This window comes from Panicum virgatum, chromosome 2K, assembly GCF_016808335.1.
Source record: "Panicum virgatum strain AP13 chromosome 2K, P.virgatum_v5, whole genome shotgun sequence".
Classification (NCBI taxonomy): Eukaryota; Viridiplantae; Streptophyta; class Magnoliopsida; order Poales; family Poaceae; genus Panicum; species Panicum virgatum.
The window spans coordinates 1,064,750-1,084,374 of record NC_053137.1 but is presented as its reverse complement, the minus strand read 5'-3'; the positions used below and the strand labels follow the sequence as shown (position 1 = coordinate 1,084,374).

General features: G+C 43.3%; 4 protein-coding genes across 4 annotated transcripts; 2 read left to right on the top strand and 2 right to left on the bottom strand.

The window, feature by feature from the left end:
• Positions 1-621: 621 nt before the first annotated feature.
• LOC120660380 lies at positions 622-4,983 on the bottom strand. The gene is made up of 7 exons (XM_039938895.1): positions 4,675-4,983; positions 4,450-4,545; positions 3,667-3,707; positions 2,486-2,597; positions 1,994-2,074; positions 1,161-1,365; positions 622-950 (listed from the first exon to the last, which is right to left on the bottom strand). The coding sequence occupies exons 1-6, from the start codon at positions 4,888-4,890 to the stop codon at positions 1,300-1,302; spliced, it is 612 nt and encodes a 203-aa protein (XP_039794829.1). The 5' UTR covers positions 4,891-4,983; the 3' UTR covers positions 622-950; positions 1,161-1,299.
• A 688-nt stretch (positions 4,984-5,671) lies between these two features.
• On the bottom strand, positions 5,672-7,748 carry LOC120660372. Its single transcript, XM_039938886.1, has 2 exons — positions 6,632-7,748; positions 5,672-6,035 (listed from the first exon to the last, which is right to left on the bottom strand). The coding sequence occupies exons 1-2, from the start codon at positions 7,332-7,334 to the stop codon at positions 6,007-6,009; spliced, it is 732 nt and encodes a 243-aa protein (XP_039794820.1). The 5' UTR covers positions 7,335-7,748; the 3' UTR covers positions 5,672-6,006.
• Positions 7,749-10,566: 2,818 nt separating this feature from the next.
• LOC120660366 (T-complex protein 1 subunit epsilon) lies at positions 10,567-15,072 on the top strand. The gene is made up of 10 exons (XM_039938875.1): positions 10,567-10,858; positions 11,350-11,668; positions 12,100-12,448; positions 12,748-12,880; positions 12,968-13,020; positions 13,437-13,539; positions 14,015-14,181; positions 14,260-14,373; positions 14,620-14,793; positions 14,825-15,072. The coding sequence occupies exons 1-9, from the start codon at positions 10,660-10,662 to the stop codon at positions 14,788-14,790; spliced, it is 1,608 nt and encodes a 535-aa protein (XP_039794809.1). The 5' UTR covers positions 10,567-10,659; the 3' UTR covers positions 14,791-14,793; positions 14,825-15,072.
• Positions 15,073-17,268: 2,196 nt separating this feature from the next.
• Positions 17,269-18,504, top strand: LOC120659237. The gene is made up of 2 exons (XM_039937307.1): positions 17,269-17,674; positions 17,791-18,504. Exons 1-2 carry the CDS (start codon positions 17,306-17,308, stop codon positions 18,502-18,504), a joined length of 1,083 nt encoding a protein of 360 aa, XP_039793241.1. The 5' UTR covers positions 17,269-17,305.
• Positions 18,505-19,625: the final 1,121 nt, after the last annotated feature.

Genomic DNA, 19,625 nt, shown 5'->3' with positions numbered 1-19,625 from the left:
GAACGCTGCAATGTCTGTAATGCCCCTAGCTATTCATAGTGAATATATCTATTTTCATAAACTAGTTTAATGCGGCTGTTGCTATTTGGAGAAAAAAAACATATTTATATATATGTATCTGGTTTTCCAAAAAAATACATAGCAGTAACAGTCTTTCACCCACATTCCACAGGCCAAAAAAACCACTGACTTGCTACATATTTACTCCCTCCATTTCAAAATGTAGTTCGTTTTAACTTTCCTAGATTCATATATTTTGCTATGTACCTATACATATATTATATCTAGATACATAGCAAACGCTATAAATATAAAAAAACCAAAACGACTTACAATTTGAAACGGAGGAAGTATTTGCTAGCAATCAAACACTTTGTCGGACTTGTAGGAATAAAGCATTGTCACCACGGTGAGGGAATTGGGTCCAGAGTGGATGATTGTTCTTCTAAGAAAATGTGATAGTTTTTTTCTAAATGACTTGTGTCAGCCTCGTCGATCCCACACACTGCACAGTCAAACTTGATTGAACTCTCACTTATAGGTTGCAAAAAAGTTCGATGCTTCTGCACAGAGATTATGTTATAAAAATCATATATAGGGGCACAACACGGAAAAATCATATGCAAGAAATCGTAATCATAATCATGACTTCACTAGGAAAGGATGAGGTACTACAATTCATCTGTGAAAAGAGGACGCTGCTTGAACTCATGGTTCGTGAACAAAAACCCTACACAAAATTCAGGGGAACTATTCAGGAACATACACGACAAGCTTACACGAGGTCAGCATGGTACATCACACACATGCCATACAAGACGTCAGCATGGTACATCACACACATGCCGCAGTCTTTACTGAAACATCATACTACACCCAGGCAATGAATCAACGCAATGCTTTGAAACCAGAAACCCACAATTCAGCTGAAAACAAGAGGAAAACCGTACCTGTCCGTTAAAAGCATGATGTTAGCAAAAAAAAAAACCATAGTTCCGTATCAGTAATTAAAAAAAGTAGAATCTGATGCAATATAACTATAATGCCCAATGTAAAATGGGAGGCACATGCAACTGCAAAGCTATATCAATACATAGCATGAAGATATTAAGTTTAGAATATGTGAACTTGGTTAGCAAATAGCAAGGATTCACACTTACAGAGGAACTAATGAAGACACACTTCAATAAAAATGACTTCTGGATGAACCATTGATGGCCGTCACCAAGCAGTATACTATCATCAGAAAAGACAGTTATCTACAACGGAAGAGAGACGTTAGATCATTGTGGTCAGCCTTCAGACCAGCTCGGACCGCTCAGCAATTAACAGCGCCTCAAGTTCTTCTCTTCGTCTCTCCAGCTCCTGAAACACCATGCACAAATTGAGGGAATGAGGAATGATCAACGGGTAGTTTTGGAGTGCATGATAAAAATTATTGCCTGTACCATTTTCACTCTACCCTTTAACTATGAAGCTATGACGAGCAATTTTTGCAGTACACTACTCAATACACAATTGCCTGGCTCTGATCAACAAAAAACAATGGTTTTGCAGCCTCCTTTTCAGGTAGTGTATACCCTCTTTTATAGAAACAAATGCCTTCTCTTGTGAATGTATTTTATTATAAGTTTGCATTCTAACTTTAGCAAAAGAAATTTTGCGAAACAGGTTGACGGCAGTTTTGAGCTGCAAAAGGGGGCGCCTATTTTCAGGTTTCTGTATTTCTTAATATGCTACACTTGATTTTCAGCTACAGCTATAGATTCTCTTAAACTGTCCACAAAAGCAAAATAAGCAGGAAAAGAAGAATCTTATGGCACATTTATCAACTGGAGTAACTGAAGATCAAACTAAGGCACACAGGGACAGTTTAGGCACGAGCAACAGAAAGGGTGTCTTGCGAACTGGGAAGACCATGGATCAAAACACAGAAATGTCCAGTCTCAGGATTCCATGCTGCCACAGGTAAAATTATGAACCAAGTACTTACCTGCAGATCCTTGACTGCTTGCTCCCTTGATGTCGCTTTCTGCTGCCTAGAACGTTTTAGCACACCGATGCACAATATCCCCTACATATTTTAAGTTTCTTAGTTAAAGATATCTCGGACGATGCAATAAAAGAAGGCAATGTTGACCATTTGTTCACTGCACATCATAAGACCGCATTTTTCTATACTAGACACAGCAGGTAGGGAAAACTTCATGAATAATCATGATACTATTGAGAAAGGTGTTTGTATGAGAAATTTCAGGCTGTACTACAAACATTCAACTGGTTTATAATGCTATGCAACTGCACGAATACGGTTTGGTTAGTTACTGTAATAAATTCCCAAACAGAAGATGACTGAATATAAATGCATAAATGTCCTACAAGATTTTCATGTTCAGCCATTTTACAGTGACGTATCCAAAATTTCAGAATTATTAAGTCAGTTACACAGTCTCGCAACACATATGAACATCCAAAATTCTCTTACCGAGATAACATAGACAGCTCCACATGCAAGAAGCATATAGCTGGCAATCTCCTGGAGCAAAATCAGATCATTCCTTTCAATACTTGGGTATGCCTTTGTCATGACAGCAACACTGCCAGGAACCAAAAGCAAGATGACATCAAGAGAGGAATAGGCATGTAATACAATTCAGCATGTGCAAGAACAATTGATAGGATTCTTCCAACATGTCCCTGTGTCTGTGACACTGCTTGCAGGCAAGAATTTCAAAAGATGGTCATGATATCAGCACTTATATTGCAGCTGCATGTAACTGACACAAATTCTTGCTGCATGTAACTGTAATGCGAAAGTAAATAGATCAATCTGCTCAATACCAGCTGGATAACAAAAGTATTACTCTGAATTCATGGTAAGAACTCTGAATTGCCAAAAAAATTCATCCCACCATTCTTAAACATTGAATCAAGCATATACATGTAACATTATTCTTTCATTTTTAATCGCCCTGGTTGAAACTATGTTATATTTTAGAAAACCAAGAATAATAGGAGAGACATTTCAGGCAAAGCGAAGATGGCATTCCACCCTTGGTTACCCAGAAAGATATTCTTGCAACAGTGCATGCTAACATAGACAAGAGAAGCCTGAACATTATCCGACAGAAGAATAAAACTCTATGTAACTGACATTGATACAACACATATATGCATAAAAGAATATCAAAGTAATGTATAAGGTTTAGAATTGTGCTCATAGCCGACCTTAACACAACACTTATATGGCAGAAGAGAATATCAAAGTAATGTATGAGGATTAGAGTTGCTCATAGCTGACCTTAATACAACACTATGACCTCAACATCAAAGTAATATGATGATTAGAGTTGTTCATCAAATCTTTGTCCAGATTTGTAGAGAAAGCAAGTTTTTCAGCTTAGCATTGTAAACCTTTTGTTTCATGAAACAAAACAATCAACTGAACAATACAAATCAATGCCTCACATTCACGTTTACAATTTTGTCTGATCTCTTTTTTGTTGTGTTAGTTGCAAGAAAGAATAAACAAACAATCCTACCATGTCTAAGGTAATATCTAGATGAGCACCAAGCATAAGCAGTTCACTAGTTATACATTCAACAAATTGAGCTTTGAGTTTTGGAAACATAATTTGGAGGAATATGCTCATCCAGAATACTTACAAGATCTGTAGCATTCCCCGTGCAGGCCAGTATTCAAATATCTGACCACATTAAAAGTAAAAGAACATCACTAAATCAGAAGTAGTAAACCACCGCCTACCCTCACTAAACTGCAGAATCAAGGATCACATTGCACAATATTCCAAAGCAAACAGCAATCTAATAAATTATACTGACTGAAACATTAAAGGCCATTATGAAAAATTGGAAATAACATCAGAACAGAACAAATTATGACCTAAACTTACAAAACTATCTTTACTGCTAAACACAGCGAATGCCTAAAATGCAGTGAAACATTGTGCGTCCATATGCGACGAGTCCACAAGTGCCCCATGATACCAAACAAATAACCGTGCAGTTGAAACACCATAAGTGTGACTTGGAAACTGACCCAGAATCGATCATATGGTGCACGACGCTCTGCCCATACAAATCAGACATGTCCATCAAATCAGATGCTTCAAATATTAAATTACTAACAGATATGTAAATTAACCAGTAAGGCAACTACACGAACAGAAATGCTCATATCAAAAGCAGTACCGAGACAACCAGACTGGTAGACTACACGAAAGCCCACTACAGTGGCGCAGTCTACTAATAAGTGCCCCCCAATTGTTTAAACTGGATGATATTATATATCACATGACATTCCATAACCAACCGGATAGCGACCAAATTAGGCTCTAATTTAACAACCCCATCCATTCGAAAACGACAGAGCAACCAATTCGCAATCCCCAACATTCTAAATCGAGAAATGGGCGGAAGAAAGCGGACCTTCCAGAACTTGATGATGAATCCCCACTCGGTCTCGAGAACGCCGACGAAGAGCGAGAACACCACCGCGTAGCACCGGAATATGCCCCCGAATATCTGGGAAACACAGACAGCAGCGCACACGCACTCCTCAGGTTCAGCTCGTCGTCGTCACCGCGCGCGCATCGCGAAACAGGCGCTCGGGAAAGGCGGGGAGAGGGGGTGGAGGGTGACAGAGAGGCTTACGTTGGAGCCGGCGCGGAATGCCTGGACGGCGGAGAGGACGTTGACGGCGACGCAGAGGAGCGCGGTTGCGGCCGTGACGACGCTGAAGCAGCCGCAGACGATGAGGAGCGGGTCGGAGCCGGCGCGCGGGGGCCGGCGCTGCCGCGGCGCGTCCCCGCCGCTGGCCTGCGGGGAGGACGAGGAGGAGGGCCCGGCCGCCGCCGACGCGTTCGCCATGTCTAGGGTTCGGGCTCGCGGAGCTTCCACCCTCGGGCGGCGAGGTGAGGTGGGGTGGGGAGCGAGGGGAAGGAAGGAATCGGAAGCGGGAGGAGCGAGGCGGAGCGTGTATAGCGGAGGAGGAGCACGAAAAGGGCCCGTGGGCCGCGCCCACGGGCACTGGTGGGCCCGGGATTGCGGGAGTCCGCGGCGTTGGTGGGCCTAGTGCAGGAGAGTAGCGAAGGCCCCGAGATGGGGGTGTCAGACCGTGGGGCCAGACGTTATTCGACACGTGGGCACGTGACTGAGCTCGTGGTGCTTGGTCAACGCCCAATGGTGTGGTGGTCATACTGTTTAGCCAATTTTTTTTACTAGCAGAGCACGCACATGTTTTAAAAGTAATTTTTAGCAGAGATACATGTATGATACGCGCGTGTTTTTAAAAATTTAAATAATAATAATTTTATATTTATAGCAATGATTGACATACGATAATAATTATATAAAGAAACCAGGAAACAAGATATTTGTCAACAATTTGGCATAATCATAATTCATACTGTAATTATTGATGTATCTCTCGGTGGATATGTATGTCTATCAAATCAAAGACGAGGCATAGTAGAGTTACAGTTCACCAAATGTTATTTGATGCGCCGGCTGCTAGCAACTGAAACTTGGACTGAAATTTGCTCTAATAACCTTTCCATGTATATAGCCATATATATATAGTCACTAATGTTATTTTTGCTATACTCAAAGTACTAGTCAAGTAAGAACACCATGGAAAAAAGACAGGAAATTTTAAGCGAGCGTGCAGGTCCATGTGTAGTTTATTGTCCTGTCACTTGCCGATCAATCAGCCTAAAGAGTTCTTTCAAGTTCCATTGGAACTTGCAAATTGCAACTACAAGAGAAAAGAGCAAAAAAAAAAAGTAGAAGCCTTTTATCTTCTGTCTCCTCCTGCATTTCTCGAGGACATATCCAGATCTTTTGTACATCTGAAACACCCAAGCCTAGTAAATCCTAATTGAGAAATATACTGTCACTCCTCTTTCTGACATACCGCCTCAAGCAGTCAAGGCACTCACTGTTGGTCTGCCATCTGTGGGGGAAGCTCGAGACACCTCATCTCGGTCACGCATCTGTAGAAGCTGCCCGCAATGCTACATAAATATGCATGGAAAATTGAATATACAATCAGATGGTTTAGGAATTAAATTTCTACTACTCTGAATAATGAGCTTTTGATTTTCATCAGTCACAGGTATAAATACCTTCATCACTAACTCTATGTTGCTAAATGACATGACATAACATAAGCACGCATAGCTAAGAAACGTGTCAACGCACAACTGTATGAACTCATGTACTCCACTCAAAGGATGAGAAATCGAGCTTCTATAAATTGCATGCCATTCGCTTCAATTCAGGTGGTACTTATTAGGAATTTAACTCACTGAAATCAGGAGACATTGAAACATAAGCAGATCCAAATTCACCACATGAACTGAGTGTTAAAGTCCTCGTTTAAATTTTCCCGACATTTTAGATCGGTCATGAAGAGTCAAGACACCATCATCCATCCAGGACAGGTAAACATAATAATAAGAAAAAAAAAAGATAACCCCTGGCTAATGCTTTCTCAAAACATTCTTCTTACATGGACTTCTACGGAATTGGTATGCAGTGTTAATTGTTGAGCACAAATGAGCGAATTCGTACTAGGAAAATATTTACTGACAGGATGCCTAAACGGTACCTGGAGTGCAGAAGCTCATGTAGGGAACAACGCAGCTGATGATCGGGCCCTCATATACCTTGATCACCTTGCAAGATTGTAGATCAATAGTGAAGACCCCATCCCCAACCCTGACGAAAATTACACCGACCCCTTCCGCGAAGCCAACCAAAAAAGTAGTGTCGGCCAACGAGGCATCAAAGGGTAGCATCTTGTCGAGCTCAATGGCTATGCTTGACACCCATCCCACATCTCCATGGTCCCTTGACCATAGGCAAAGCTTCGACTCCTCCAACCTTGCGAACCCCAGCCGCCCCTCCTTGGTCGTCATGAGCTCAATAAAAGCTTCAGATATTAGGTTGGTTCCCACATAACGAGGCAGTTCCATCAGAGACATTCCCCGAGTTCTCAAATCATACTTGAGGATCCTGTCGTTCTTCTCGAACATGAAGTGGAGCGCGTTCTCGACGAGGGTGCTGCGGTTCCAGCTGATACAGTCACCGGGGTGCTCGGCGGTGGTCACCTCGCTCCACTTGTAAGTCTCCGACGAGAAGACGTAGGAAAACATCCCCTTGGTGTCGGTGCCGACGAGGACCACGATGAAGGGGCCGTCGTGGCAGTCGAGGTGGTCGCACGCGCCGGTGCCGGTGGCGGCGGCGGCGCAGAGCACCGCGGTGGTCCAGCTGTCCGGACGGTCCGGCGGCATCTTGGGCAGCGCCGCCATCCGGGGGCCGGTGATGGGCGTCCAGACGTAGGGACGATGGGAGTAGTGGCTGTGGCCCTTGTGGAGGAGCACGCGGCCGTGGCGAGCGTCCCACGCCAGCAGCTGAAAGGGGTGTACAGGGGCGCGCGCGGGCGGAAGGAGGAGGCGGGGACGTAGACGCCCTCCTCGTAGTCGTCTTCGTCGCCGGGATCGCAGAGGAAGCCCAGCAAGGGGGGCGTGCGGCGGAACTCGCGGAACCGGCGGGGGAAGGCGGCGCCGGAGACGAGGCGACGCCAGAGCCTGCAGACAAGCGCGGCGCGGACGAGGCTCGCGGGATCACCCGGCGGGAGGCGGAGGAGGACCTCCTCGACGAGCTCCTCCAGCAGCTCCGGCGGCATCGCGGCGAGGGTTTTTGTTTGCCGAAGGCGGCGGCGAGTCGTGCGAGCCTGGTTTGGCTTTCAACCAGGTAAGGTAATATATTAAAGGCAAAAGTCTATTTTACCTCCTCCAACTATTACCAAAGTTTGGTTTTCCTCCTACAACTATAAAACCGGGTATTTCACCTCCCTCAACTTTTCAAACCGTCCATTTTACCTCCCTCGAGCGGTTTTGAAGACTGTTTGCTACAGTATCCGTAGTTTTGTCTTTTTCTTTTTTAAAAATTTCAGTTGAATCTTTGAAAAATCATAGTAAATCACAAAAAAATCATAAAATAGAAAATTCAATTTTTTTGGACTCCACACGAGTAGACATACGCAGTGAATATATTATATGATATACTTTAGTATAATTTTTTTACTGTAACTTTAGATATATATTTTTCTATAATTAATTTATAGCTACAGTTTTCGTCGTCCCATTATGGTGAAATTTTTATGGTGGCCTAATCATTATATGATTGAGCTATAGTAAAAATTTTATGATTATTAGATCATGTATGACTGAGTTATAGATTTATCTATAGATTCGTCTAGATTTTTCTATAGATTTATCTAGTTTATATAGATAAATCTATAGATCAGTCAAACATGATCTAATAATCATAAAATTTTTACTATAGCTCAATCATATATTGATTAGCTCACCATAAAAATTTCACCATAATGGGACGACGAAAATTTTAGCTATAAATTAATTATAGAAAAGTATATATCTAAAGTTACAGTAAAAAAATTATACTAAAGTATACCATATAATATATTCACTGCGTATATCTACTCGTGTGGAGTCCAACAAAATTGGATTTTCTATTTTATGATTTTTTGTGATTTACTATGATTTTTCAAAGATTCAACTGAAATTTTTTTAAAAAAGAAAAAGACAAAACTACGGTTACTGTAGCAAACAGTCTTCAAAACCGCTCGAGGGAGGTAAAATGGACGGTTTGAAAAGTTGAGGGAGGTGAAATATCCGGTTTTATAGTTGTAGGAGGAAAACCAAACTTGGTGATAGTTGGAGGAGGTAAAATAGACTTTTGACTATATTAAATGAGGTGTGTCTCTGCCAGGTGGGACTAGGGAATCACTTTGGGCCCGCTGTAGCCAGGCCTGTCAGATGCAGTAGGCATTTGTTTGGTTGGCGTTCGTTTGCAGCCTGTCCAGCGGAAGAATTTGTTTGGTTGCCCGTCCCATCAGCCTTATCAGGCTTGCTCCAACGGCGCACCCTAAACCGCCCCCCACCCTATGTAGGGGGGCTTTGGGGGAGCGAGGGCTCCAACGGCTCCCCACAGCTCCCCCTATATGTGGGGGAGTTGAAACTCCCCCCACATATAGAGTGAGTTCCAACTCTCCTTATATTTTTAATCACACCATTTCTTCGCGATATTAATTCTGTTTGAGCCCCGCAACATGATGATAATGTGTATTTTGACAGTACAAATACTGTATGATTTTTTAAATTCAAAAACGTTAAATAAATAGTTAGTTAATGAGTGATAGTATATAGAGGGAATAGATATGGGGGGAATGGTTGGAGAGAAGGAGTTATAGGGGGAGGAATCTTTTAGAAGGAGGTAGTAAAATATAGTAAATAGTACGTTTGGGGAGAGTTGGATGGAGGGAATGGTTGGAGATAGCCTCACGTTGTGCGATTGTCCCTGTGTGCTCATTTCTGCGTCGCATGAGCCTGGCCGGCTGGAAACGCATAGCTGCACCTGCAAATTGCTGCACGGCCCTCTTCAACCCGGGTGCAACAAAGCCTTCTTCTCCTTCTCCTGGAAAAGCACCATCAACATTGGTTTTCCAAGTACCAGGCTATGGGGCAATCCATCGACGACAGGGCACTAGAAATGTCTGACTTCTTCCTTATCTCTCCTCCATCATCCAACGCTATGATCACTGACCTGGCAGCTGGGACTGAGAATGATACCAGCTACCGGTCTCCGTTGCTCACCTGCGTTGGTTTTATTCCGGGCATTCCACCATCACCAGAGCACAACCTCCTGCAGCCCCAAAACATACTCAGACCCGGCTTGTTTTTAGAGATTTCTTTTTAGTTTCTGTCATATCAAAAAGAATTTTATCATTTAGAAGTATCAAAAAAAATTATTTATAAAACTTTTTGCACAGAAGGGTGCTAATTCGCGAGTCGAATCTAATGAACCAAATTAATCCATAATTTGCTACAATAATGCTATAATAACCATCCACTAATCATGAATTAATATACATCATTAGATTCGTCTCGCAGTTTAGCCCCAGAGTTAGTTTTATAATTAATATTTATTTAATACTTTAAAATATCAAGATTCTCTTTGATGTGACATGGTCTAAAGATTAGCCTCTGGATTCAAACAACCCCTCAGATACCTGGCCTGTTCACATAAGCTGATCCTGACATCTTTCAGGTTCAAAGCTCTCTAGCACAGCACTCCTTGACATATATGCATTTGAGGAAGCAATGCTCCTCACCATCTTCATCCAATCTCCAGCACAGGGCATCTGGTATCAATATCCATCCCACGCCTGCTGATATTTTTTTCTCAGAGGCAAGCTGTTGTGTGTGACATAAACTTTTTCTATTTTTTTTATTAAGATTAATAAACTTTTTTATGGGTGTGTGACATAAACTTGGTTTCATAGGATTTGAGCCCAAAACCAATATGATTCCCAAGAAAGGAGAGAAAAGGCAGGAGGTCCGGACGGAGCATTTGAGCCCAGAATGGAGGGCCGGGCCGGGCCTGTCACCACCAAAGTCCATCCATGTGAGGCCCACAAATAGCGAGGACCTAGGCCCAATAGAGAATTTCCCCCCTACCTCTAGAAACTCCACCACACTCGGCTCCTCCTTCCCCGCCCGCACTCCACCCCCCGCCGCCGCCGCCCCTCCGATCCACCGGGCGCCGGCCATGGCGCTCGCCTTCGACGAGTTCGGGCGCCCCTTCATCATCCTCCGGGAGCAGGAGAAGAAGACGCGCCTGCGCGGCCTCGACGCGCAGAAGGCCAACATCGCCGCCGGCAAGGCCGTCGCGCGGATCCTCCGCACCTCGCTCGGACCCAAGGGCATGGACAAGATGCTCCAGTCCCCCGACGGCGACGTCACCATAAGTATGCATCTGCTTCGCTGCCCTTTTTCTTCTTCTTCTTCTTCTCCCCCAGTACGTGTAGGGTAGCTCCTAGTTCAGCTTGGGTCGCGTTTTGGGGGGCTAGGGTTTTAGTGGCGCGTGCTGGGCTTGGATCTAGGTTTCGCAGGACCTTTGCTCGTGCTGGGGCTCTTGATCCTGTCAAGGCGGCGTCAAGTTTGTTGGCGACTTGCCGTTTCCTGTAGTTGTTCAGAATCTCATTTTAGTACCAACCTAGTTTTGCAAGCTGCTGCCCCAAGTTAGATGCCTCCATGCAAGTGAGGCGCCCCTACAGTTTAGGATCTGTGCCATGGCTCAGTTAGCACAGGAGTTGTTGATGTCGAGCTCTAGTTTTTTTTTTTTTTTACTGAAGGGGGAGGTGCCATCTCGGTGTTCACTGGCTTTCAGTTACATAAATAAGCTATCTCAATCTTCCTTTACTCTGTTCACTGAAAATTCTCCCTTGTGAATTGCCAGCAAATGATGGGGCAACCATCCTGGAGCAGATGGATGTTGACAACCAGATTGCAAAGCTGATGGTGGAGCTGTCCCGCAGTCAAGACTATGAAATCGGGGATGGTACCACCGGGGTTGTTGTCATGGCAGGGGCTCTCCTGGAGCAGGCTGAGAAGCTTCTGGAACGTGGTATTCACCCAATTAGGGTGGCTGAAGGCTATGAGATGGCGTCAAGGATAGCTTTTGAACACCTAGAGCGCATCTCCCACAAGTTTGAGTTCAGTGCAGACAATATCGAGCCACTGGTTCAGACCTGCATGACAACTCTATCGTCCAAGATGTAAGTCAAACTTATTAATTTCATTTGCCCTTATGGTTATTGTTTAGTAATCCCTACATATGTTATCAGAGTATCATAGAGGAAAATTTTCTTTTGCCCATTTCTGTGCCACTTGTTTTTTTTGTACAACAGAAAAAATCACTGTTAAGCCTGAAACTTTTGAGGCTTTTCCCGAGCCAGCGTAATAGAACTTAGGTTAGAAGATTTCATTTGTCCTCCCATGTAATCAGTGATTCATATCTGAACTTTCTTTCCCCTTGCTTTAGTATTTAGAACATTATCAACTAATATATAGTTCTGCACCTAGTGTGAATTTTTTGCACCCGCCGTTTTTTTTACCATAAAACATGTTTTCTACTGCTTCACAATCATTCCAGTAGATTCACATACGAAACAGTATATATGATGTCTCCATTGTTCTTATTCTGCAGTGTTAACCGTTGCAAGCGGGCACTAGCAGAGATTGCTGTGAAAGCAGTCCTTGCGGTTGCCGATTTGGAGAGGAAGGATGTTAACTTGGATTTAATTAAAGTAGAGGGCAAGGTTGGTGGTAAGCTGGAGGACACTGAACTGATATATGGAATTGTTGTTGACAAAGATATGAGCCACCCGCAAATGCCAAAGAGAATTGAGGATGCTAAGATTGCCATTCTGACATGCCCATTCGAGCCCCCGAAGCCGAAGACAAAGCATAAGGTCGACATTGACACTGTAGAGAAATTCCAGACGCTGCGTGAGCAAGAGCAGAAATACTTTGATGAAATGGTTCAGAAGTGCAAGGTAAACTCTAAACTGTTTTAATAACATAGATATGCTATTGATACCTAACCTGAGTGATAATGTTTTGTACAGATGAACATGCATATCTGTCATGTTGATCTGGATGTGTGATCTGTAATCAAAATATTTATGTAATTATGTTGTTATTTTTCTTACATTCCATTTTCATTTATCTCCCATGGTTTAATAGTAATTGCAGTGATACATTTTGAAATACATCCTATTCCAGTTATTGTTTGTTATTATGAACAAATGGCGTATTTTTTTGCTAAAATGCCATTCAATTCTTTTTTTTGTAGGATGTTGGTGCGACCCTGGTTATTTGTCAATGGGGTTTCGATGATGAAGCCAATCATTTGTTGATGCACAGAAATCTGCCAGCTGTCAGATGGGTTGGTGGTGTTGAATTGGAATTGATTGCCATTGCTACAGGTCAACATACTCCTATATCTCACTGTTTAATTTGGTTTGTGACTATTAGTGGCTCGTGAAGGCAGTACCTAACATAACTGACTGCAGGAGGACGTATTGTTCCGAGATTCCAAGAGTTGAGTCCTGAAAAGCTTGGGAAGGTATCACTCTTTATTGTTACACACTTACACTAGATATCATTTTGTGCCCACAGTGCTTGCCTTTCTAGTTATCTGTATTTTAAAATAAATGCTTTATTGTCTCTGACTCTGTATAATGAGCAAATTATTGTTGAGCTGCTATTGTATATACACTTGACTTTTTACTGGTTTTTGTGAAGTTTGTGAAGGTGATTAGACTTTTAGCTGGCAATTAACTGAATACTAACCTTTATTAAGATCTATCATGCCATTATTGGTACCTTAGATGTTGGGTGTAGCTTTGGTTTCTGACACCACACCAGTTGAAATACCTGTATAATTTTATTTTTACCGTACGTAGAAAATAGCCTGCTGTCATCTTTATTTTATTGCAAGTGACAACCTGTTACATATTTTCCCTTTCCATTTTTCAATAGGCTGGATTAGTCCGAGAGAAGTCCTTCGGAACTACAAAGGACCGGATGCTTTACATTGAGCAGTGTGCCAATTCCAGAGCTGTAACTATTTTCATTCGTGGTGGTATGTCCTCATGTTTCCTTCTTTCATATCAACATCAGTTTTTAATCTGATTTGGAGATACTTCATAATTCATAACAGATAAAGTGAAAATGCTTGTAAATCTTCTATAAAATTTGATGCTATAGTCAGTAGGGGAAACCACTTTCTGTTTATATACTTTGACATTATATATTCAATAGGTGAAATTCTCCTGTTTCAATTTTTTTTATGCTATGTGGTGATTTCACTGCCCAATCAAGAATTTTGCCTCAAACAACTTTTAGTATTTACCCTGCATCAGGAACCCAGATTATACACAAATATGTGCAGTGGTACTTAGATAATCATTTGATGGAGGATAACAAACATTTTAAAACTATGCTGGCTGTTACAGTTTTACTCAGATTATATCTTAAATAGTTAATTCCATTTATCGCCTATGCTTAAGGATAATTCCTGATTTGAGTTTATGATAAAACCAACTGCTGCTATGCAGGAAACAAAATGATGATTGAGGAGACTAAGCGCAGTCTTCATGATGCTCTTTGTGTGGCAAGGAATTTGATCCGCAATAACTCAATTGTGTATGGTGGCGGTTCAGCAGAGATATCTTGCTCAATTGCTGTTGAAGCTGCTGCAGATCGGCACCCTGGAGTTGAGCAGGTATGTGTTGACTTTGGAGCTTCTCTTTGAATAAGGATGCAATTTGTACCTTCTGATTGTGTGTGTGTTTTTTCACAGTATGCTATCAGGTCATTTGCTGATGCATTAGATGCTGTTCCACTAGCCTTGGCTGAAAATAGTGGTTTGCCACCAATTGATACCTTAACTGCAGTAAAAGCTCAGCAAGTTAAGGTATGGGACTTGTACACCCTTTTCTTTGAATCTGTTTTCTTAGCTGCTGTGGCCCTGATACTACCAATAAGGAATAAGTGCATTCATTCATAGTATGGCTACACGATACCTGATGCTGTTGCTGGTACCCTTGGTTATTGTTATCTTAATCTATTTGTACTGTAGCTTTTGGCTCTTGCTGTTTCATTCCTTCTGAATTGTTGTTTGGAAACTCTGATGACATCCGATTGCTGCACACCTTTGCAGGAGAGCAACCCCCACTGTGGGATAGACTGCAACGACGTGGGCACCAACGACATGAAAGAACAGAACGTGTTTGAGACGCTGATCGGCAAGCAGCAGCAGATCTTGCTCGCCACCCAGGTGGTGAAGATGATACTCAAGATTGATGATGTCATCTCACCGTCCGAGTACTGATGACCCCCCCCCCCCCCCCCCCCCCCCCCCCCCCCCCCCCCGGAAGAAGGAACGGATATGGCTATGCTGGATGGCAGATAGGCCGTCAGTTTATTAGGCTGCAATGCTGAGGTGGTGATTGGTGTACTCTGTGTTCTGGCTTGCTCAGGCTGCTTGTTGTGTTCAATGAGCTAGCTAGCTGCCTACTTGTTTTTGTGTGATGCTTGCCGAAATCGTTTGTATTGCACGATGGCACCAAGGGTACGTTTGAAATTAGTAGTCTAGACGCTTGATTTAGAAGTCTCTCTGTGCTGTATCTCTCTATTCAGATGGTTGCAGTGTTGTTTGCAATCGGGTTTTTTAAAACCTGCTAGCCAAAGGATGTCGGACCAGTTGGTCCACGGCAGTCCGGCGGCACCCCGCAGGTTGTGGGTTCGATCCCTGGTCGGGACGAATTTCTGCCTGCGGGTAAAAAAAACCCTCGCCTGCCTCATGTCCAAAGCACTGTGGAGCCCGGTCTAATTCACAAGGCGACGGGCCCCCGTGTACGGGTGGGGCAGGGGTTCGGGGGTTTTCTTGGTCTGCTGTGAGAAGGTCATTCTACTTCTCAAACAATGCCGTGGGGGCGATCTTACCCCGCAGGTAGTTTTTTTTAAAAAAAAAAACGTGCTAGCTCCTGCTCCCACGGCCGCAATTCACGGAGGTGCTCATAGCTCATACCTTTAGGGATCGCCACGTTGATAAAAAAAGCTGGTGTGAACACAGCACCCATGAGAAGAGCAGGTAGTATGCAGTGGCCCCCATATCTCTTCACCTTCCGTGTGCCTTTCTCTCACTAGAACATTAAGCACGCTTTGCGCGCCCTAGCATGACTACCATGAATTTTAATAATATAAATGAGTTAAAGAGCATCTACTTGGAATTTTCTTGAAAAAATGTAAAAAAATTATATTAGGTATCCCTAATATATTGTGCTTTGCTTAGCCTATGCTTCTCTTTTCTTATTCTCAATAGTCAATTTATTATAAATATTTTAAATAGCATCTGGTAAAAACTTTGACCGAGTTATGATGATGAATAGAAGCTTAAATGATCAGCTATTAATTCTACAAAATAAAGTTGCATGTTCCCAATTAACATCTACACTATATTAGTGATTAGTGATAAGAACGTAATAAATCTTGTTATTTTCTATTTATTTTCTTCTTTTATTTATTTATATTGTTTTTTCTTCTCTTTCCTATTTCTTTCCTTCTATTTCTATTTCCCTTATTTTTCAACAATTTATATTATTTAGGTATACCAATATTTGTAATGAAATTTGTTCTAGCTTCGCCACCAAATTGTTCTAATTAAAAAAATCATCCGAATATATTTAAATGCGGATCTTATTTTAAGACCTAATCATTTGAAATATAATAATATAAATTATATTATATTTGAAATTATTGTTTATGAAATACACTTCTTTTACCAAGTGTTTTTGCTAATCTTAATTAACACGTCCATACGCGTTTCCACTATACATGGGTTGTGTATGTAGCAGTGGTGGGAGTTGTGCTCTGCGATAACATAGCAACAAGTTGGACACGCTGAGAATAGAAGTCCCCTTCCTTCACGGCGTCGCATCGTGGTTCCCCATCCCAGTCTACGCTGCCGCTACCAGCACGAGGTAGCTGCGAGGAATGGACTATGGAGGGAGGCATCAGACGAGGTCGAGCGCAAATAAGAAGCTCGTGTGGAGACACGCAGAGAAGAAGGTAGAGGAGGCACAGTGGTGTGCAATGTTAATACCCAGTCAGTAATCCAATACCTCATCCACAATATGAGATAACTAAAAATAGTACCCTTCTCACAACACAAGTTGACTTGTCTTTGACGTTTATTTTTGCAGGCGAGGTGCACGTACTTGAAGAGCACCAAGAGGAAGTCAAATATATTATTCTAAGTTATTATGGCCGAGGTATTTCCAACCATGTGTCACACTATTGTGGAAGTTGTAATCTGAGTGCTTTTGGTTGTGCTTTTATTTATTTTTGTTATATATCGACCTGAATAATGTTATCTCTATGTGAACTATTGTCGCTGCCACTGCCAACAGTTTTAAATTAGCTCGATCTATTAACTTTTTTTTTGACCATCCATGTATTATTACACGTCTTCAGTTAATCGGCGGAATTATGTGCAAATTGTTAGGTTGATCTTTCCTTATTTATCATTTACATTACTATTAAAAATTGAATCTATATGCATTTGATTATTCTTCTACTAAAGATAGCCAAAACATTAATACCGGAACGGGGCGCGCCGAATGTTCTAGTGCTGATGAAAAGCCCCGGCGCCATGGACACCAAATTGGCAAGAAGCCCCGTTTACACCGCGCTTGGGCGTCAACTCGCAGTCGAGTCGTGAGTCGTGAGGCCCCACCTGCCAGTCGACGACAGCCTGGTTGGGCCGAAAGCAGCTGGGCCGTTGGGGCTAGGGTTCAGTCCTTTTTCCTCTCCACCGACGAAACCCCCAACCAGATCCAGCCAACATGCCGCCGCCGCCGCCGCTGGAGGAGCTCCAGGAGGAGGTCCTCCTCCGCTTCCCGCGGCACGAGCCCGCGCTCCTCGTCCGCGCCGCCCTCGTCTGCAAGCCCTGGCTCCGCCTCATCTGCGGCCCCGGGTTCCGGCGCAGGTTCCGCGAGCCCCACCGCACGCCGCCCATGCTGGGGTTCGTCGGCAACATCGTGCCCAGTTTGAGTGGGATTCTAACCGACGCCGACAGACCATATTCCTGCTTCGTGCCCACCACGGCCGCCGCCTTCCGCTCGCCGGGCGCCGACCTCCTCCTCTGCCGCGCGCTCGACGCCCGCCACGGCCGTGTCCTCCTCAACTGCCATAGAAGGGGGGGGGGGGGGGGGGTGTCTATTCATCGCGCGCGCGAGGCGCGACCAACGCGTCGCAGAAGAGGAAGCGCAGCCATAGAGTTTCAAAGTTCCTCATGGTCTGGGACCCCATCACCAACCACAAGCACCAGGTGCCCCTTCCCCGTCTGCAAGGGCAAGGCTACATAGTCTGGATTGCGGCGGTTCTCTGCGGCCGCTGCCATCACCTCGATTGCCACCGTGGACCTTTCCTAGTGGTTTACATGGCCTATCGTGCTCCTGGGGAGCTGATCATCTGCACCTATTCATCCGATGCTGGTACATGGAGCGACCCAATTTCCACAGAGCAGCCCACTAGACATGTCGATATGACGCCCAGCGTGCTTGTGGGGAATGCACTCTACTTCGGGTGTCTGGCCAGCAAATCACTTGTAAAGTATGACTTGGAATCGCACGAAATGTCTGTAGATCCACTGCCATTTACATACCGCTCGTGGCGGCCTGTCGTGCTCGACAATGGGCTAGGATTAGCCACCGTACATGAATCCAAGCTCTGCATGTGGAAGAAGGCTGGTCCTGAAGTGGATGCTGGGTGGACAGAGAACAGGGTCATTGAGCTTGAGGCGCTGCTCCCTAGTTATGCCTTCTTGACCCCACCTGATGTGGTTGGCTTCGCAGATGGCATCGATGTGATTTTCTTGATGGCGGACAGTGTGCTCTATACAATTGATACAAAGACCTATGAGGTGAAGAAGGTTTTTGAGGGCAAACGCATCAACTGTGTTATTCCTTACATGAGCTTCTTCATTCCAGGTACAGCTTTGCATGGATTTTGGTTTTATAACAATGTTATAAACGAGCAATAATTTAGTTACAAGCATGAAATTTGGACAAAAGGCTCAATAATAACGAATTCATGAAAGTGCAACATTGCAATCTGATATCAAACCGAGCTGATTACCTAAATGTCTCAGATGGTAGGGTTCCTACAACTTAGCCTAGGCTAGCAAGGTATGCCGTAGGAGAGATATTAAAAAAGTAATAACTCTGATGAGCCTCCACACTCCAGATGTGCTATCCCTATCTTCAATCATGCTAATGTATTAGATCTCATCTGTATGTTTCTTACACCATCCAAATGGATGGTAATATTGCTGCTAAACTCAAGGGCATATAATTTACTGCTGTTTGGTTGGTGAGAATTCAGAGGCAAGCATTCACCAATGATCCTCTGCTGATGCAGTCAACCAAGAAATATATTGCGTACCATACATGTTCCAGACAAATGATTTAATCCTGATGATTGTTCTAAAGTTAGCTAAGCCAAGGTAGTATACGGCAAGAGAAACGTAAAAGGTCATTGCCTACTTAAGCTTCTGCACTCCAGATATTTGTCTGGCAGTGTTACTTTAACAGATCAGAAATGTGAATGATGTTATGTATGACAAATGAAGAAAGAGATCATGCCCATTCATGTATGTGAGTGGTGTTATCTATGCTAAATGAAGAAAGAAATCATGTCCATTAGTGTTTTGCATATGTGGTTATTTTCTTGCGGAGCTGTTGATAATAAACTAGAGTTGTTTAGTTAGCCATTTAAGGTTGCATATTGTGGTTGCTGACAAAAATTAGTTGTGGCAACTTGATTTCTCAGTTTGCTGAATATATGTGTTTTTTTTGCAGCACTGGGGGCTGTCTCTACGGGTGTGGGACTAGGAGTTGCTGCTTCGAGTACATGAAAATTCCGATGCAAGGTCTTCTAAAATCAAGAAAGAAGTGTCTACTGGAGATAGTAGATGGCATAATTATGTTGTGTGGTGGAATATGTTAGACTTAATCTTGTTGTTTATCCTTTTGAGTCATTAGTCGTGTTATGTTAGTGTGTTAGCAAGTGCATGCGTGAGTTAGTTTGATTAGAGAGGTCACGACCTTCATGTTAATGACTCCATGCACCAGCATGGTGGCTTGGAGGTACGGCCTAAATCAA